This window comes from Engystomops pustulosus, unplaced genomic scaffold (genome assembly GCF_040894005.1).
Source record: "Engystomops pustulosus unplaced genomic scaffold, aEngPut4.maternal MAT_SCAFFOLD_948, whole genome shotgun sequence".
NCBI lineage: Eukaryota > Metazoa > Chordata > Amphibia > Anura > Leptodactylidae > Engystomops > Engystomops pustulosus.
This window is the reverse complement of record NW_027285827.1, coordinates 1-21,694: the sequence shown is the minus strand read 5'-3', so window position 1 is coordinate 21,694 and position 21,694 is coordinate 1. Positions and strand designations below refer to the sequence as shown.

Genomic DNA, 21,694 nt, shown 5'->3' with positions numbered 1-21,694 from the left:
AACATTTGCCACATTCTGAACATGAAAATGGCTTCTCCCCTGTGTGAATTCTCTCATGTACAAGAAGGTTTGATTTTGAAAAAAACATTTGTCACATTCCGAACGAGAGAACGTCTTCTCCCCTGTGTGAATTCTCTCAGGTTTAACAAGATGTGATTTCTCACTAAAACATTTGCCACATTCTGAACATGAAAAAGGCTTCTCCCCGATGTGAAATCTCTCATGGTTAACAAGATGTGATTTCTGACGAAAACATTTGCCACATTCTGAACATGAAAATGGTTTCTCACCTGTGTGAATTCTCTTAAGCTGAACAAGATCTGATTTCTGACGAAAACCTTTCCCACATTCTGAACATGAAAATGGCTTCTCCCCTGTGTGAATTCTCTCATGTACAAGAAGATTTGATTTTGAAGAAAAACATTTGTCACATTCCGAACAAGAGAACGTCTTCTCCCCTGTGTGAATTGTCTTATGCTTAACAAGAATTGATTTTTGTGAAAAACATTTCCCACATTCTGAACATGAAAACGGCTTCTCCCCTGTGTGAATTCTCTCATGCTGAACTAGATCTGATTTTTGAATAAAACATTTGCCACATTCTGAACATGAATAAAGCTTCTCCCCTGTGTGAATTCTCTCATGTTTAACAAGTTTTGAATTCTTAATAAAACATTTGCCACATTCTGAACATGAAAACGGTTTCTCCCCTGTGTGAATTTTCTGATGTGTGAGGAGATTCCATTTAAGAGTAAAACATTTGTCACATTTAGAACAAGAAAATGTCTTCCTGGTTGCAGCTCTTAGATGCTCGGCTGCTCTGTGGTGGCTCCTTTTGGGACTTTTAGTCTGTGATGTATCAGAATAGATGCGCAATGTAATTGGATCAGAAGATAGATTGTTGCAATAAAGGTCTGAGGGTGAATCCTTTCTGCTGTTGTTTTCTATACATGTATCTTGTGTGATCCCACATTCATCAGCTTTAATATCTGAAGATATCAGATGTTCCTCAGAGCCACAAGTAACGTCATCTACAACATAAGGATGAATAACAGGTTGATCAATAACAAAGTTAATAAAATCTGCAATGATATAAATATTTATAAAATTTTATATATCATATCTCACCCTCTAATATCATATATCACCCTCTAAGATAAATCAAACAAGTTCAAAACAAGGGGAAAAAATGTCCAGACTAAAGATTAATGATCTCTAATTTGTACATATTTGAAGCTTTATATTTCAATATATCTACATCTTTGCACCCCCACACCTGTATATGACTGCACCCCTACACCTGTATATGACTGCACCCCTACACCTGTACATGACTGCACCCCTACACCTGTACATGACTGCATCCCCACACCTGTACATGACTGCACCCCGACACCTGTACATGACTGTACCCCTACTCCTGTACATGATTACACCCCTACACCTGTACATGACTGCACCCCCACACCTGTACATGACTGCACCCCTACACCTGTACATGACTGCATCCCCACACCTGTACATGACTGCACCCCGACACCTGTACATGACTGTACCCCTACACCTGTACAAGACTACACCCCTACACCTGTATATGACTGCACCCCTACACCTGTACATGACTGCACCCCTACACCTGTACATGACTGCATCCCCACACCTGTACATGACTGCACCCCGACACCTGTACATGACTGTACCCCTACACCTGTACAAGACTACACCCCTACACCTGTACATGACTGCACCCTTACACCTGTACATGACTGCACCCCTACACCTGTACATGACTGCACCCCTACACCTGTATATGACTGCACCCCTACACCTGTACATGACTGCACCCCTAAACCTGTACATGACTGCAACCCTACACCTGTACATGACTGCACCCCTACACCTGTACATGACTGCACCCCTACACCTGTACATGACTGTACCCCTACACCTGTACATGACTGCACCCCTACACCTATACATGACTGCACCCCTAAACCAGTATATGACTGCACCCCTTAACCTGTACATGACTGCACCCCTACACCTGTACATGACTGCACCCCTACACCTGTACATGACTGCACCCCCACACCTGTACATGACTGCACCCCTAAAACAGTATATGACTGCACCCCTAAACCTGTACATGACTGCACCCCTACACCTGTACATTACTGCACCCCTGGACCTGTACATGACTGCACCCCTAAATCTGTACATGACTGCATCCCCACACCTAAACATGACTGCACCCCTACACCTGTACATGACTGCACCCCTACACCTGCACATGACTGCACCCCCACACCTGTAAATGACTGCACCCCTACACCTGTACATGACTGCACCCTCACACCTGTACATGACTGCACCCCTACACCTGTACATGACTGCACCCCTACACCCGTAGATGACTTCACCCCTACACCTGTACATGACTGTACCCCTACACCTGTACATGACTGTAACCCTACACCTGTACATGACTGTACCCCTACACCTGTACATCACTGCACCCCTAAACCTGTACATCACTGCACCCCCACAACTGTACATGACTGCACCCCTAACACTGTACATGACTGCACCCCTACACCAGTAGATGACTGCACCCCTACACCTTTCCATGACTGTACACCTAAACCTGTACATGACTGTACCACTACACCTGTATATGACTGCACCCCTACACCTGTACATGACTGCACCCCCACACCTGTACATGACTGCACCCCCACACCTGTACATGACTGCACCCCTACATCTGTACATGACTGCAACCCCACACCTGTACATGACTGCACCCCTACACCTGTACATGACTGCACCCCTACACCAGTAGATGACTGCAACCCTACACCTGTACATGACTGTACACCTACACCTGTACATGACTGTACCCCTAAACCTGTACATGACTGCACCCCCACACCTGTACATGACTGCACCCCTACACCTGTACATGACTGCACCCCTACACCTGTACATGACTGCACCCCCACACCTGTACATGACTGCACCCCCACATCTGTACATGACTGCACCCCTACACCTGTACATGACTGCACCCCTACACCTGTACATGACTGCACCCCTACACCAGTAGATGACTGCACCCCTACACCTGTACATGACTGTACCCCTACACCTGTACATGACTGTACCCCTACACCTGTACATGACTGCACCCCTACACATGTACATGACTGCACCCCTACACCAGTAGATGACTGCAACCCTACACCTGTACATGACTGTACCCCTACACCTGTACATGACTGTACCCCTACACCTGTACATGACTGCACCCCTAAACCTTTACATGACTGCACCCCCACACCTGTACATGACTGCACCCCTACACCTGTACATGACTGCACCACTACACCTGTACATGACTGCACCCCCACACCTGTACATGAATGCACCCCTACATCTGTACATGACTGCACCCCCACACCTGTACATGACTGCACCCCTACACCCGTACATGACTGCACCTATACACCAGTAGATGACTGCACCCCTACACATGTACATGACTGTACCCCTACACCTGTACATGACTGTACCCCTACACCTGTACATGACTGCACCCCTACACCTGTACATGACTGCACCCCTAAACCTGTACATGACTGCACCCCCACACCTGTACATGACTGCACCCCTACACCTGTACATGACTGCACCCCCACAACTGTACATGACTGCACCCCTACACCTGTACATGACTGCACCCCTACACCTGTACATGACTGTGCCCCTACATTTCTGCACCTCTATGCTCCTACTGCTGCATTTTTATTTTCATGCAGTTGAGATGCATTTTTTACTGCAAACTGTTAATGTACAATGAAAATCATACATTCGGTAAAAAGCACAATGGGGGTCTTCATTATCGACTTTCAGAAGGGCCAACAATTTTGGCGCCGTTAGAGAATCCCCCACTTTTCCAACATGTTTTATGGCGCACAATTACAGCTGCAGAAAACTGGTGTAAGGAGTTCTATTGGCTCCAGATTTATGAAGCCAGGAGCACAGTCTTTACAAATCTGGCGCACCCTGCGGGCGCTCACTTTTCTTGCACTGAGTGCACCAGTTTTTTCTGGTGAACTCAGTTTAAAGGGTGAGTAACAGATTCATGTCAGACTTCCGTGTCACAATCCTTTTACAAACACTTCATAAATACAAGTGCAATCGATATGAACTCCCTAGACCAGCTTTTAGCTGCAATAATTTTGCGCCAAAAATTGTACCCAGTAGAGACGGAAATATCTCATATTCACAAGCAGTGCCACAATTTTGCGCCCATAAATAGAAGTCATGAGAGTCAGATAAACACCAATATTGTGGAGGCACTACCGCTATTTTTCCGTTTCAAAGGCTATAAAAATGCCCCCTATTTTGTGGTAGTGGATATAGGCAGAAATAATGTGGTAGAGTACTCACCATCCTGGGGGTCCCTGGCACCAGCGTCATGTCCTCCTTCCCAGGCTTCCTCCTCCACACATATCTGGACCTGCTCTCTCTCCATTCTGTGTCTCAGTCTCTCAGTCGAAGCTCCTCCAGTAAGATCTTCCACCAAGAAGTTCTCCTCATGTGAGTTGTGCTTGGGTCTCTTATACCTCTTGGTCTGCCACCTTTTGTCCCAACAACCTCCCCCATGTAAATGAAGGGTGTTGGTCCCACTTCCTTATCAGCCAGGCTGATTGTTTAAGAGTGTTTTGTTATGAGTGTTCTCCTTTGTTATGGGTTTATTATCCCTTCCCACCAAAGAAAGGCCAGGATGTGTCTTTCTGATGAAACTAGATAACTTAATTTGCAAATCTTTACTAGGTGAAATGTTGCCCTGTGATTCCCTACTGATTCCACATCATGAACAATAGGGAATGCAAATCCATGCAGACAAGGCGTCTCCAATGACCATTGGACTGCCATGTCTTGGAAATGGCTTCATGGAGCAGAAGAATATCATACAATCAAGTGCGTTTTATGTCCAATCAAATATTGAGATATGTTTTTATTTTTTAAATAATTTTAGTAAACATTTTTAGAATTTCTTTCCAGTCCCAAAATCAGTATTGGTGCTGTATAGTAAACTTTTGTTAGTAACATTTGTATTTCAAAGTGCTGCTTTTTTATAACTGTATTATACAGACAAGAACATACTATGATACATTTTTACTATAAAATATTGTAAAAGTTTTAATTTCTTATATGACTTTTTAATTCTTCAATATATTTGTCATATCTTAACTCTTAAACATTGTCAAAGTGCCAAGGACTCTTTTCCCGAGTTTACATTATCTAAAATAAAACATTATCACTAGAGATGAGCGAGCACTAAAATGCTCGGGTACTCGTTATTCGAGACGAACTTTTCCCGATGCTCGAGTGCTCGTCTCGAATAACGAGCCCCATTGAAGTCAATGGGAGACTCGAGCATTTTTCAAGGGGACCAAGGCTCTGCACAGGGAAGCTTGGCCAAACACCTGGGAACCTCAGAAAAGGATGGAAACACCACGGAAATGGACAGGAAACAGCAGGGGCAGCATGCATGGATGCCTCTGAGGCTGCTTAATCGCACCATTATGCCAAAATTATGGGCAACAGCATGGCCATGACAGAGTGACAGAATGAAGCTAGATAGCATCTAAAACATCCAATAATTGACCCTGACACTATTGGGGACGGCATGCAGAGGCAGCGGCAGCAGGCTAGAGAGTGTCATGGCGACATACCCTAAATGGACTCAGGCTTCAAACCAATGGGTGGCAGAGAGGAACCAAAGGAGGTGAGCAAGAAGCGCTCAAGTAATATCGGTACATGATAAAAGTTTGCCAGTATATTTTGTGGATTACACAGCAGGGTGGCGACAAAGTTAACATGGAAGCCATGAAAACAACCCAAAATTCTGCCTGACACAGCTCGTTTGATAAGGGGACCATGTATGGAGGCAGTGAACTAGTAGTAGATTAAAGGTGCTGCAGTTAAAACTATGTTAGTTGGATCTTGGCATGGAGCTGGCGCTCCGCTGCCAGGCGAGCTTTCGCCAATCCAAGCCCCTGTCTCTAGGCTACTCCCTAAACAGCACTTCTAAGAACCTTTTGTATAAGATCAAGTGTAGTAGCGTTCTTATAAGTTTGGGATATGGCGGGTGAGGGGAATGTAAACAGATGCGCAAGAAGCGCTGAAAGAATATCGGTAAATGATAAAAGTTTGCCAGTATATTTTGTGGATTACACAGCAGGGTGGCGACAAAGTTAACAAGTTTGATGTGGAAGCCATGAAAACAACCCAAAATTCTGCCTGACACAGCTCGTTTGATAAGGGGACCATGTATGGAGGCAGTGAACTAGTAGTAGATTAAAGGTGCTGCAGTTAAAACTATGTTAGTTGGATCTTGGCATGGAGCTGGCGCTCCGCTGCCAGGCGAGCTTTCGCCAATCCAAGCCCCTGTCTCTAGGCTACTCCCCAAACAGCACTTCTAAGAACCTTTTGTATAAGATCAAGTGTAGTAGCGTTCTTATAAGTTTGGGATATGGCGGGTGAGGGGAATGTAAACAGATGCGCAAGAAGCGCTGAAATAATATCGGTAAATGATAAAAGTTTGCCAGTATATTTTGGGGATTACACAGCAGGGTGGCGACAAAGTTAACAAGTTTGATTTGGAATGCCCTGTAATAGCTCTTAAGCGGTGTGCCTTTTATCGCCTAGGCTCAGCAGTTTGAGCACCGCCTGCTGTCGCTTAGCGACGGCACTGCTGCTGTGCCTAGAGCTACCGACTGATGGCGCCATGGCCACGGATGGTAATTCGGAGGAGGAGGAGGTGGAGGAGGGGTGGGAGGAGGAGGAGGTATAGTAGGCCTTTGAGACCTGGACCGAGGTAGGCCCCGCAATCCTCGGCGTCGGCAGTATATGACCAGCCCCAGGGTCAGACTCGGTCCCAGCCTGCACCAAGTTAAGTGTAGTAGCGTTCTTATAAGTTTGGGATATGGCGGATGAGGGGAATGTAAGCAGATGCGCAAGAAGCGCTGAAATAATATCCCTAAATGGTAAAAGTTTGCCAGTATATTTTGTGGATAACACAGCAGGGTGGCGACAAAGTTAACAACCTTGATGTGGAATCCATGAAAACAACCCAAATTTGTGCCTGACACACCTCGTTTGATAAGGGGACGATGTATGGAGGCAGCTATATGGACGACTTTTGGAGGTAGCAATGGAGACAACGTGTGGAGGCTGCTATGGAGACAATTTAATTTGGATAGTGCCTGTATGTGGCAGTCCAAAAAAGTTTTCAAACCAGAGGAGCAGGTAGGTGGCCCTCCAGAAAAATGAAATAGATTGAGTGCCTGTATGTGGCAGTCCAAAAAAGTTTTCAAACCAGAGGAGCAGGTAGGTGGCCCTCCAGAAAAATGGAATAGATTGAGTGCCTGTATGTGGCAGTCCAAAAAAGTTTTCAAACCAGAGGAGCAGGTAGGTGGCCCTCCAGAAAAATGGAATAGATTGAGTGCCTGTATGTGGCAGTCCAAAAAAGTTTTCAAACCAGAGGAGCAGGTAGGTGGTCCTCCAGAAAAATGAAATAGATTGAGTGCCTGTATGTGGCAGTCCAAAAAAGTTTTCAAACCAGAGGAGCAGGTAGGTGGCCCTCCAGAAAAATTGAATAGATTGAGTGCCTGTATGTGGCACTCCCAAAAATTGTTTAAAACAGAGGACCGGGTAGGTGGCCCTCCAGAAAAATTAAATGCATAAAGTACTATAGCTAGAGCCAGTGGGCCCTGTCAAAAAATAGCCAGTTTCCTCTGTTTTAGTGTACAAAGAGGAGGAGAAGGAGGAAAATGAGGAGGAGGAGGAGTGCATAAATTATTCAGGTTGAGCTTCCTTCACCTGGTGGAGATTGGAAATTATGAGAAATCCAGGCTTTATTCATCTTAATAAGCGTCAGCCTGTCAGCGCTGTCAGTCGACAGGCGTGTACGCTTATCGGTGATGATGCCACCAGCTGCACTGAAAACCCGCTCGGACAACACGCTAGCGGCAAGGTAGGCAAGAACCTCCAAGGCGTACAGCGCCAGTTCGTGCCACATGTCCAGCTTTGAAACCCAGTAGTTGTAGGGAGCTCTGTGTTCATTTAGGACGATGGTATGGTCAGCTACGTACTCCCTCACCATCTTTCTGTAAAGATCAGCCCTACTCTGCCGAGACTGGGGACAGGTGACAGTGTCTTGCTGGGGTGACATAAAACTGGCAAAAGCCTTGTAAAGCGTACCCTTGCCAGTGCTGGACAAGCTGCCTGCTCGCCTACTCTCCCTCGCTACTTGTCCCGCAGAACTACGCACTCTGCCGCTAGCGCTGTCAGAAGGGAAATACTGTTTCAGCTTGTGCACCAGGGCCTGCTGGTATTCATGCATTCTCACACTCCTTTCCTCTCCAGGGATGACAGTGGAAAGATTTTGCTTGTACCGTGGGTCCAGGAGAGTGAATACCCAGTAATCAGTGCTGGAATAAATTCTTTGAACGCGAGGGTCACTGGATAGGCAGCCTAGCATGAAATCTGCCATATGCGCCAGAGTCCCAACGCGCAAGAATTCACTCCCCTCACTGGCCTGACTGTCCATTTCCTCCTCCTCCAACTCCTCCAACTCCTCTTCTTCTGCCCATACACGCTGAAAAGTGAAGGTCTGAGCAATGCTCCCCTTTTGTGTCTCGCCAACATTCTCCTCCTCTTCCTCCTCATCCTCCTCCACCTCCTCCGATATGCGCTGAGAAACAGACCTGAGGGTGCTTTGGCTATCAACAAGGGAATCTTCTTCCCCCGTCTCTTGTGACGAGCGCAAAGCTTCCGACTTCATGCTGATCAGAGAGTTTTTCAACAGGCCAAGCAGCGGGATTGTGAGGCTGATGATGGCGGCATCGCCACTGACCATCTGTGTTGACTCCTCAAAGTTACTCAGCACCTGACAGATATCAGACATCCACGTCCACTCCTCATTGTAGACTTGAGGAAGCTGACTGACCTGACTACCAGTTCTGGTGGAAGTTGACATCTGGCAGTCTACAATCGCTCTGCGCTGCTGGTAAACTCTGGATAACATGGTTAATGTTGAATTCCACCTCGTGGGCACGTCGCACAACAGTCGGTGAGCGGGCAGTTGGAGGCGGCGCTGCGCTGCCCTGAGAGTGGCAGCATCTGTGCTGGACTTCCTGAAATGCGCACAGATGCGGCGCACCTTCGTGAGCAAATCAGACAGATTGGGGTATGTCTTGAGGAAATGCTGAAATTATCAGATTTAACACATGGGCCAGGCATGGCACATGTGTCAGTCTGCCGAGTTGCAGAGCCGCCACCAGGTTCCGGCCGTTGTCACACACAACCATGCCTGGCTTCAGGTTCAGCGGTGCCAGCCACAGATCAGTCTGCGCCGTGATGCCCTGTAATAGCTATTGGGCGGTGTGCCATTTATCGCCTAGGCTCAGCAGTTTGAGCACCGCCTGCTGTCGCTTAGCGACGGCACTGCTGCTGTGCCTAGAGCTAGCGACTGATGGCGCCATGCCCACGGATGGTAGTTTGGAGGAGGAGGTGGAGGAGGGGTGGGAGGAGGCATAGTAGGCCTGAAAGACCTGGACCGAGGTAGGCCCCGCAATCCTCGGCGTCGGCAGTATATGACCAGCCGCAGGGTCAGACTCGGTCCCAGCCTCCACCAAGTTAACCCAATGTGCCGTCAGCGATATATAGTGGCCCTGCCAGGCAGCACTCGTCCACGTGTCCGTGGTCAGGTGGACCTTGTCAGAAACGGCGTTGGTCAGGGCATGGATGATGTTGTCTGACACGTGCTGGTGAAGGGCTGGGACGGCACATCGGGAAAAGTAGTGGCGGCTGGGGACCGAATACCGAGGGGCGGCCGCCGCCATGAGGTTGCGAAAGGCCTCGGTCTCTACCAGCCTATAGGGCAGCATCTCCAGGCTAAGCAATCTGGAGATGTGGACATTGAGGGCTTGGGCGTGCGGGTGGGTTGCACTATATTTCCTTTTCCGCTCCAGCGTCTGGGGTATGGAGAGCTGAACGCTGGTGGATGCTGTGGAGGATCGTGGAGGCGACGTTGGGGTCATTTCGGTGACATGGGTGGACTGCGTGGAAGACTGACTGGTGGACAAATTGCTCGAAGCATTGTCGGCAATCCACGACATCACCTGTTCGCACTGTTCTGGCCTCAACAGTGCTCTACCACGAGTCCCAGTAACTTGAGACATGATGAACCTAGGGAGTGTAGCTCTGCGGCGTTCCCCTGCTCCCTCATCAGCAGCTGGTTTCTCACCCCGCCCAGGACCACGGCCTCTGACCCCTGCAGTAGTTGGACATGCACGTCCCAGCCCTCTTCCTCTACCCCTAGCCCTCGGGTTAAACATTTTGAAAATGAAAGTTATAACTTTAATTTTTTTTTTACTTTTTTTTTGTGTTTTTTTTTTTTTTTGTGTGTTTTTTAGTTTTTAAAACCAAACGATGCTATCCTATTGCTTTGGCTATTTTCTAGCCAACTATGAAAGCACACTGCTATGCCAGATGAGATGACGCTGAGTTATGAAAAAATAAACGTAAAATAAAAAGTAAATGGCAGACTGTGCCTAATTTCAATCAAACCCCTAATAAATTGTCCCACTTCGGTCTTTGCGATGGATTTGTGCGTCACTAAGCGCTAAACACAACGGTCGCAAGTCTCACTGCAAATTCCTCACAATATGGTAGTAGATGCACTACAGCAAGGCCAGCCACCAGCAAATCAACCAAAAATCAACTATATAACGCTATTGTAGGCCTAAGTAAGCCGTTTGGATTCTCCTATGGCTATTTTCTAGCCAAGTATGAAAGCACACTGCTATGCCAGATGAGATGACGCTGAGTTATCAAAAAATAAACGTAAAATAGAAAGAAACTGGCAGACTGTGCCTAATTGAAATCAAACCCCTAATAAATTGTCCCACTTTGGTGTTTGAGGTAGATATGTGTGTCACTAAGAGCTAAACACAACGGTAGCAAGTCCCCCTGCAAATTCCTCACAATATGGTACTAGCTGCAAATAAAAAAAAAAAATGTATAACGTTATTGTAGCCCTAAGAAAAGCTGTTGGGTTCTTGTAGAATCACTCCTGCCTAACACTATTCTAATAGAACAGCCTAACGCTTTCCCTGACCAGCAGCAGCTCTCTCCCTAGTGGCATCCAGACACAGAATGATCCGAGCAGCGCAGGCAGGGGCTAGTCTATTCCAGGGTCACCTGATCTGGCCAGTCAACCACTGCTATCGACGTGTAAGGGTACCACGTCATGCTGGGTGGAGTGCAGAGTCTCCTGGCTTGTGATTGGCTCTGTTTCTGGCCGACAAAAAGCAAAACGGCGGGAGATGCCATTTTCTCGAGCGGGCGAAGTATTTGTCCGAGCAACGAGCAGTTTCGAGTACGCTAATGCTCGAACGAGCATCAAGCTCGGACGAGTATGTTCACTCATCTCTACTCTTAAACAATGGCAAAGTGACAAAGACTCTTTTTCCGAGTTTACATTATCTAAAATAAAACATTATCACCCTTTTAAAGTAAAAAGTAAAACAAAAAATACAATGAAAAATACATTTGTTAAATTTAAAACATAAATTCCGGTGTCTGGTCACATTAATTAGCATCAATTATCTAAATTCTGTGGCGTCTTAAAATTTCAAGATTGTATCTGATGCCCTAAAATAAAAGGAACATTTTTATTTCTTAACTCTTTAAACATAAATTCCTTCATAAACTATAAATTTGAAGTTTTGTAGCATATAGACGACTTAGATTTTTTAAATTAAATTAAATAAAGGGTTCCATGCACACTAGCGCTTTATGAAAAAAAAATTATGGAAGCAAAGCCGTATCGATTAACTTTGTACTAGAGCGAAAAATACATTCTGTAAACAACAAAGAAAGGAAGCAAAAATAGAGAGAGAAAGAAAGCAAAAACAAGCCCAAAATTATTTCCCAATTATATAAGCGACAAGAAACTAGAAACTGAAAGTGCCAACCTCTGAGGAACAACATGGGGTCATGGTGGAGGGAGATGAGGAATAACCTGGGGACATGGTGGAGGGAGATGAGGAATAACATGGGGTCATGGTGGAGGGAGATGAGGAATAAACTGGGGTCATGGTGGAGGAAGATGAGGAATATTCTGGGGTCATGGTGGAGGGAGATGAGGAATATTCTGGGGTCATGGTGGAGGGAGATGAGGAATAACATGGAGTCATGGTGGAGGGAGATGAGGAACAACATGGGGTTATGGTGAAGGGAGATGAGGAATATTCTGGGGTCATGGTGGAGGGAGATGAGGAATAACATGGAGTCATGGTGGAGGGAGATGAGGAACAACATGGGGTCATGGTGAAGGGAGATGAGGAATATTCTGGGGTCATGGTGGAGGGAGATGAGGAATAACCTGGGCTCATGGTGGAGGGAGATGAGGAATATTCTGGGGTCATGGTGGAGGGAGATGAGGAATATCCTGGGGTCATGGTGGAGGGAGATGAGGAATAACATGGGGTCATGGTGGAGGGAGATGAGGAATATTCTGGGGTCATGGTGGAGGGAGATGAGGAATATCCTGGGGTCATGGTGGAGGGAGATGAGGAATATTCTGGGGTCATGGTGGAGGGAGATGAGGAATATCCTGGGGTCATGGTGGAGGGAGATGAGGAATAACATGGGATCATGGTGGAGGGAGATGAGGAACAACATGGGATCATGGTGGAGGGAGATAAGGAATAACCTGGGGTCATGGTGGAGGGAGATGAGGAATAACCTGGGGTCATGGTGGAGGGAGATAAGGAATAACATGGGGTCATGGTGGAGGAAGATGAGGAATAACATGGGGTCATGGTGGAGGGAGATGAGGAATAACATGGGGTCATGGTGGAGGGAGATGAGGAATATTCTGGGGTCATGGTGGAGGGAGATGAGGAATAACATGGGGTCATGGTGGAGGGAGATGAGGAATAACCTGGGGTCATGGTGGAGGGAGATGAGGAATAACATGGGGTCATGGTAAAGGGAAATAAGGAATAACATGGGTTCATGCTGTAGGGAGATAAGGAAAGGGTCAATCTGTTCAATGTTTCTTTTTAAATAAAGGAAAATCCCCTGGCTGATGATATGAGGAAGAATAATGTGAATCCTCCAAAGACTTTTTTTGGTTTTGCCTTTCCATTTTTAACTCCCCACTTTTAAAAAGCAATACCTTTTTTATTTTTCCATGTAAAGAGCTCTGTTTTGCTTTGTTTTCTGCATAACAAATTGCACTTCATAGTGACGGTATCTACTATTCTATGCCATGTACTGGGAAGCAGAAATTTTTTTTTGAATGCAGTGAAAATGATGAAAAAATGCATTTGCGCCATTTTCTTGTGGGCTTGGATTTTACAGCTTTCACTGTGTGCCCCAAATGACAGGTCCACTTCATTATGTGGGTCAGTACGATCACTGAGATAACACATTTTTATAGGTTTTATAATGTTTTCATACATGTACAATAATTAAACCTGTAGAAAAAAAAAAATTCATTTTGCCGTCTTCTGGCGCGAATAACTTTTTCATACTTTAGTGTACAGAGCTGTGGGTGGTGTCATTTTTTGTGACTTTGATGAAGTTTTCAATGTTTCTAATATTAGGACGGTGTGACCTTTTGATCACTTTTTATTGAGTTTTCAAAATGGCAAAAAAGTGCCATTTGCGACTTTTGCCTTACGGGGTTAAACGTGGTGACAAAACTGTTATTATATTTTGATAGATTGAGTATTTTCAGATGCGGCGATATCTAATGTGTTTATGATCTTTACTTTTTATTTATATTAATGTGACTTCTAGCGAAAGGGGGGTGATTTGAATTTTAAGCTTTTTTTTTACTTTTATTTTTACTATTTTTAAGACCCCCTAGGTTACTTTAACCCTGGGTTGTCTGATTGATCCTAAAATACCAAGTTGTTTTTCACAAGTTTTGGAGTTCTGACATTTTACAAAATTAGTACTATAAGTTTGATTCTATAGAACTGTGGAATAACTGTAGAGACACAACAGGTGTATTATTGTTGAGGCAATTTTTTGTGCAATAATTGGAGGTTTTCTTTCGGAGTAAGGTATTTTGCGATCCTTGTGTGCAGCAATATCCTCAGCCCTGGTCAAAGACCATTGGGGGTGACCCTGATTTTTTTATATTTATGAAATCTCTGTAGATGCCTTGTGAAAATCAGAAATTTCACAAAAATGTATCCTACTTCCGATCAACTAGCCAAACCAAATAACCTTAGTTGTTTGTATTGGATGTTGACTCTTGTAGTGAAGTATGTTTCCCGCAGTCGGTTTCCTGAAACTGCTAGTGATGAAAATATGGCCCACTGTCCCCTGAAACCTTAAGTCAAAGAAGATGATTTCGGTGGAATGAGCGTAGTGCGGGAATCTAGAGATGTGAAGTGTTTTTTGGACAGATTTCTTATATGGAAGGAAAACTCCTCCTTATGTGGAGTAGATAAATCTTGTTTAATTCTGTTTTGAAACGTATCCATAGAGGGTGTATGTGATTGTGATGGATAAAAGAACCGGTTGCTGACATTGAGGTCCTTGGACTGGTCAAAAAGTTGCCATCCGTAGCCTGAGATGTGTCCAGCAGCATCAAATTCACTATAGTAAGTGGCTCACCAAAGCTGAAATCACCACAAATGTTATTACAAATAATTGTCCATTGCAGACAGGAGTAACTTGTGTGACCATGGATTGTTCATCAGAAGGAAAATGTCTTTTTATCGGTAAATTGCTGACAAACTTATTAGTGCCACAAATAGAAAATAAATCAATTTGTGACATTAATAAGTTTGTCCGCAATTTAACGATAAAAGGACACCTGTTTTTCTTTCACTGGCCTGGAATAACTTATCTCATGCCGCTATGAGCGGGTTGGGGGGGGGATTACTCAATAACCTGGTCCTTGTTCCTGGAGGAAGGAACCCTCACTGCAAACTTTGACAAGAGCAGGAAAAGAGCAGGACAGCTTCAGACGAGTAAAAGAGGGAAAGAGGGGCAGGGGGGCAGGGCCAAAGAAGGCACGGGGCCAGCACAATGAGCTTCCCAATTCAGACAGGAAGCAGCGCACCTGTCGAGGGGACGAGGGCAGCACTGACAGCCCTGATCGGTGCGTGTTTCAGGAAAGGTTTTCTGCCATCCTCAGCTGGCTGTACCTCTCTGCAGGTGGTGGGGTGTATATTCTGGGAACTGGATGAAAGATACGGGGCTCGTGCCCTGGAAACTTTGACATTGCGATGCCCCTGGCTCTAACCCATCATAAATATGGCACAGCAAGACAGAGAATAAGATCTGCCAAAAAACTGAAGAAAAGCCAATAATAAATTCCCCCGTGTTCCCACTCAGGCAGAACATCAGCTGCTCCTTTATCCGAGCTCCTCCCCATTTTTCTCTCTTATTCTGATTGTGTTACATAATTGTACAAGTTCTCTAATCCAATCTGAAGTTTATTGGTTATTGCATCTCATACAACTCAACATCAAACTCAATTACAAATGCAGATGTTCAATAAGTACAAGACTTCTCCCCTTGTGGCTCCTCTCATATGTAAAAAAAAGGAAAATGTTTGCCACATTCTTAACATTAAAATGTTGTTTTTTCCTGTGTGAGAGACGTGTTTAGAGATGGGATTTCATTGCAAAACATTTGTCACATTGTTTACACAAACTGCTTCTCCCCTGTGTGAGTTCTCTCGTGTTTAACAAGATCTGATTTCCTAATAAAACATTTGCCACATTCTGAACATGAAAACGGCTTCTCCCCTGTGTGAATTCTCTCATGTTCAATAAGTTTTGATTTCTGACGAAAACATTTGCCACATTCTGAACATGAAAACCGCTTCTCCCCTGTGTGAATTCTTTCGTGTTTAACAAGATCTGATTTCCTAATAAAACATTTGCCACATTCTGAACATGAAAACGGTTTCTCCCCTGTGTGAATTTTCTCATGCTGAACAAGATCTGATTTTTGAATAAAACTTTTCCCGCACTCTGAACATGAAAATGGTTTCTCCCCTGTGTGAATTCTCTCATGTTTAACAAGATGAGATTTTTGAAAAAAACATTTGTCACATTCTGAACATGAAAACGGCTTCTCCCCTGTGTGAATTCTCTCATGTTCAATAAGTTTTGATTTCTGACTAAAACATTTGCCACATTCTGAACATGAAAACGGCTTCTCCCCTGTGTGAATTCTCTCATGTTTAACAAGATCTGATTTCTGACGAAAACATTTGCCACATTCTGAACATGAAAACGGCTTCTCCCCTGTGTGAATTCTCTCATGTTCAATAAGTTTTGATTTCTGACGAAAACATTTGCCACATTCTGAACATGAAAACGGCTTCTCCCCTGTGTGAATACTCTCATGTTTAACAAGATATGATTTCTGACGAAAACATTTGCCACATTCTGAACATGAAAATGGCTTCTCCCCTGTGTGAATTCTCACATGTTTAACAAGTTCTGATTTATGACGAAAACATTTGCCACATTCTGAACAGGAAAACGGTTTCTCCCCTGTGTGTATTCTCTCGTGCTGAACAAGTTCTGATTTATGACGAAAACATTTGCCATATTCTGAACATGAAAATGGCTTCTCCCCTGTGTGAATTCTCTCATGTACAAGAAGATTTGATTTTTCAATAAAACATTTGGCACATTGCGAACAAGAGAACGTCTTCTCCCCTGTGTTAATTCTCTCGTGCTGAATTAGATCTGATTTTTGAATAAAACATTTTCCACATTCTGAACATGAAAATGGCTTCTCCCCTGTGTGAATTTTCTGATGTGTGAGGAGATTCCATTTAAGAGTAAAACATTTCTCACATTTAGAACAAGAAAATGTCTTCCTGGTTGCAGTTCTTAGATGCTCGGCTTCTCTGTGGTGGCTCCTTTTTGGATTTTTAGTCTGTGTTGTATCAGAAGAAGTGTTCAATGTAATAGAATCAGATGATTGCAATGAAGGTCTGATGGTGAAACCTTTCTGCTGTTGTTTTCTATACATGTATCTTGTGTGATCCCACAATCATCAGCTTTAATATCTGAAGATATCAGATGTTCCTCAGAGCCACAAGTAACGTCATCTACAATATAAGGTTGAATAACAAGTTGATCAATAACAAAGTTAATAAATCTGTAATGATATAAATATTTATAACATTTTATATATCATATCTCACCCTCTAAGATAAATCAAACAAGTCCAAAACCAGGGGAAAAAAAGACAGACAAATGTCCAGACTAAAGATGAATGATCCCTATTTTGTACATATGTGAAGCTTTATATTTCAATATATGTACATCTTTGCACCCCCACCTGTACATGACTGTACCCCTACACCTGTACATGACTGTAACCCTACACCTGTACATGACTGTACCCCTACACCTGTACATGACTGTACCCCTACACCTGTACATGATTACACCCCTACACCTGTACCTGGCTACACCCCTACACCTGTACATGACTGCACCCCTACACCTGTACATGACTGCAACCCTACACCTGTACATGACTGTCCCCCTACTCCTGTACTTGACTGTACCCCTACACCTGTACATGATTACACCCCTACACCTGTACATGATTACACCCCTACACCTGTACCTGACTACACCCCTACACCTGTACATGACTGCACCCCTACACCTGTACATGACTGTACCCCTACACCTGTACATGATTACACCCCTACACCTGTACATGATTACACCCCTACACCTGTACCTGACTACACCCCTACACCTGTACATGACTGCACCCCTACACCTGTACATGACTGTACCCCTACACCTGTACATGACTGTACCCCTATATCTGTACATGACTGCACCCTTACACCTGTACATGACTGCACCCCTACACCTGTACATGACTGCACCCTTACACCTGTACATGACTGCACCCCTACAGCTGTACATGACTGCACCCCTACACCTGTACATGACTGCACCCCTACAGCTGTACATGACTGCACCCCTACACCTGTACATGACTGCACCCCTACATATGTACATGACTGCACCCCTACACCTGTACATGACTTCACCCCTACACCTGTACATGACTGCACCCCTACACCTGTACATGACTGCACCCCTACATCTATACATGACTGCACCCCTACATCTGCACATGACTGTACCCCTACACCTGTACATGACTGCACCCCTACACCTGTACATGACTGCACCCCTACACCTGTACATGACTGTACCCCTACAGCTGTACATGACTGCACCCCTACACCTGAACATGACTGCACCCCTACACCTGTACATGACTGTACCCCTACACCTGTACATGACTGCACCCCTACATCTGTACATGACTGTACCCCTACACCTGTACATGACTGCACCCCTATATCTGTACATGACTACACCCCTATATCTGTACATGACTGCACTCCTACATCTGTACATGACTGTACCCCTACATTTCTGCACCTCTTTACTCCTATTGCTGCATTTTTATTTTTATGCAGTTGAGATGCATTTTTTACTGCAAACTGTGAATGTACAATGAAAATCATACATTTGATAAAAAGCACAATGGGGGTCTTCATTATCGACTTTAGAAGTGCCCACAATTTGGGCGCTGTTAGGGAATCCACCGCTTTTACAAAATGTTTTGGCGCACAATTAGAGCTGCAGAAAACTGGTCTAAGGAGTTCTATTGGCTCCAGATTTATGAAGCCAGGAGCTTGAGTGCACCATTTTTTTCTGGTGAACTCAGTTTAACGGGTGAACAGATTCATGTCAGACTTCCGTGTCACAATCCTTTTGCAAACACTTCAGTAATACAAGTGCAATCGCTATGAACTCCCGAGACCAGCGTTTAGCTGCAATAATTTTGCGCCAAAAATTGTACCCAATAGAGACGGAAATATCTCAGATTCACAAGCAGTGCCACAATTTTGCGCCCAAAAATAGAACAAGTCATGAGAGTCAGATAAACACCAATATTGTGGAGGCACTACCGCTATTTTTCCGTTTGAAAGGCTATATTTTGTGGTAGTGGATATAGGCAGAAATAATGTGGAAGAGGAAAAATCATTTATAGAAAGCAATGAAGGCTGTCAGTACTCACCATCCTGGGGGTCCTTGGCACCAGCTTCATGTCCTCCTTCCCAGGCTCCCTCCTCCACACATATCTGGATCAGCTCTCTCTCCATTCTGTGTCTCAGTCTCTCAGTCTAAGCTCCTCCAGTAAGATCTTCCAACAAGAAGTTCTCCTCATGTGAGTTGTATCTGGGTTTCTTATACTGCTTGGTCTGCCCCCTTTTGTCTCAACAACCTCCCCCATGTAAATGAAGGGTGTTGGTCCCACTTCCTTATCAGCCAGGCTTTTTGTTTAAGAGTGTCTTGTTATGAGTGTTCTCCTTTGTTATGTGTTTATTATCCCTTCCCACTAAAGAAAGGCCAGGATGTGTCTTTCTGATGAAACTAGATAACTTCATTTGCAAATCATTTGAAATGTCGCCCTGTGATTCCCTACTGATTCCACATCCTGAACAATAGGGAATGCAAATCCATGCAGACAAGGCGTCTCCAATGACCATGGGACTGCCCTGTCTGGGAAATGGCTTCATGGAGCAGAAGAATATCATACAATCAAGTGTTTTTTATGTCCAATCAAATATTGAGGTATGTTTTTATTTTTAAAATAATTTTAGTAAACATTTTTAGAATTTCTTTCGAGTCACAAAATCAGTATTGGTGCTGTATAGTAAACTTTTGTTAGTAACATTTGTATTTCAAAGTCCTGCTTTTTTATAACTGTATTATACAGTCAAGTACATACTATGGCATTGCCAACATTATTACTACAAAATATTGTAAAAGTTTTAATATATGACTTTTTAATTCTTCAATATATTTGTCATATCTTAACTCTTAAACAATGGCAAAGTGACAAAGACTCTTTTTCCGAGTTTACATTATCTAAAATAAAACATTATCACCCTTTTAAAGTAAAAAGTAAAAAAAAAAAATACAATGAAAAATACATTTGTTAAATTTAAAACATAAATTCTGGTGTCTGGTCACATTAATTAGCATCAATTATCTAAATTCTGTGGCGTCTTAAAATTTCAAGATTGTATCTGATGCCCTAAAATAAAAGGAACATTTTTTTCTTAACTTTTTAAACATAAATTCCTTCATAAACTATAAATTTGAAGTTTTGTAGCATATAGACTACTTAGATTTTTTAAAATTAAATTAAATAAAGGGTTCCATGCACACAAGCGCTTTATGAAAAAACATTATGGAAGCAGAGCCGTATCGTTTAACTTTGTACTAGAGCGAAAAATACATTCTGTAAACAACAAAGAAAGGAAGCAAAAATAGAGACAGAAAGAAAGCAAAAACAAGCCCAAAATTATTTCCCAATTATAAATGCGACAAGAAACTAGAAACTGAAAGTGCCAACCTCTGAGGAACAACATGGGGTCATGGTGGAGGGAGATGAGGAATATTCTGGGGTCATGGTGGAGGGAGATGAGGAATAACATGGGGTCATGGTGGAGGGAGATAAGGAATAACCTGGGGTCATGGTGGAGGGAGATGAGGAATATCCTGGGGTCATGGTGGAGGGAGATGAAGAATAACCTGGGGTCATGGTGGAGGGAGATGAGGAATAACATGGGGTCATGGTGGAGGGAGATGAGGAATAACATGGAGTCATGGTGGAGGGAGATGAGGAATATCCTGGGGTCATGGTGGAGGGAGATGAGGAATAACATGGGGTCATGGTGGAGGGAGATGAGGAATAACTTGGGGTCATGGTGGAGGGAGATGAGGAATATCCTGGGGTCATGGTGGAGGGAGATGAGGAATAACCTGGGGTCATGTTGGAGGGAGATGAGGAATAACCTGGGGTCATGGTGGAGGGAGATGAGGAATAACCTGGGGTCATGGTGGAGGGAGATGATGAATAACATGGGGTCATGGTGGAGGGAGATGAGGAATAACATGGGGTCATGCTGTAGGGAGATAAGGAAAGGGTCAATCTGTTCAATGATTCTTTTTAAACAGTGAAAAATCCCCTGACTGATGATATGAGGAAGAATAATGTGAATCCTTTAACGACCTTTTTTGTTTTTGCCTTTCCATTTTTTACTCCCCACTTTTAAAAAGCAATAACTTTTTTTATTTTTCCATGTAAAGAGCTCTGTTTTGCTTTGTTTTCTGCATAACAAATTGCACTTCATAGTGACGGTATTTAATATTCTATGCCATGTACTGGAAAGAAGAAAACAAATTTTGAATGCAGTGAAAATGATGAAAAAATGCATTTGCGCCATTTTCTTGTGGGCTTGGATTTTACAGCTTTCACTGTGTGCCCCAAATGACAGGTCCACTTCATTATGTGGGTCAGTACGATCACTGAGATAACACATTTTTATAGGTTTTATAATGTTTTCATACATGTACAAAAATTAAAACCTGTACAAAAAGAAAATTCTTCATTTTGCCCTCTTCTGGCAGTAATAACTTTTTCATACTTTAGTGTACAGAGCTGTGGGTGGTGTTATTTTTTGTGACTTTTGATGAAGTTTTCAATGCTTCTATTATTAGGATGGTGCATT

General features: G+C 43.9%; 1 protein-coding gene across 1 annotated transcript; it reads right to left on the bottom strand.

Annotated features, from left to right (window-relative positions):
• Positions 1-95: 95 nt before the first annotated feature.
• Positions 96-17,114, bottom strand: LOC140112671 (uncharacterized; the record flags this gene model as incomplete). Its single annotated transcript, XM_072132576.1, has 2 exons — positions 15,765-17,114; positions 96-785 (listed from the first exon to the last, which is right to left on the bottom strand). Coding segments are annotated over exons 1-2 (2,026 nt in total), but the record flags the coding sequence as incomplete, so codon positions are not given.
• Between the last annotated feature and the right edge of the window lie 4,580 nt (positions 17,115-21,694).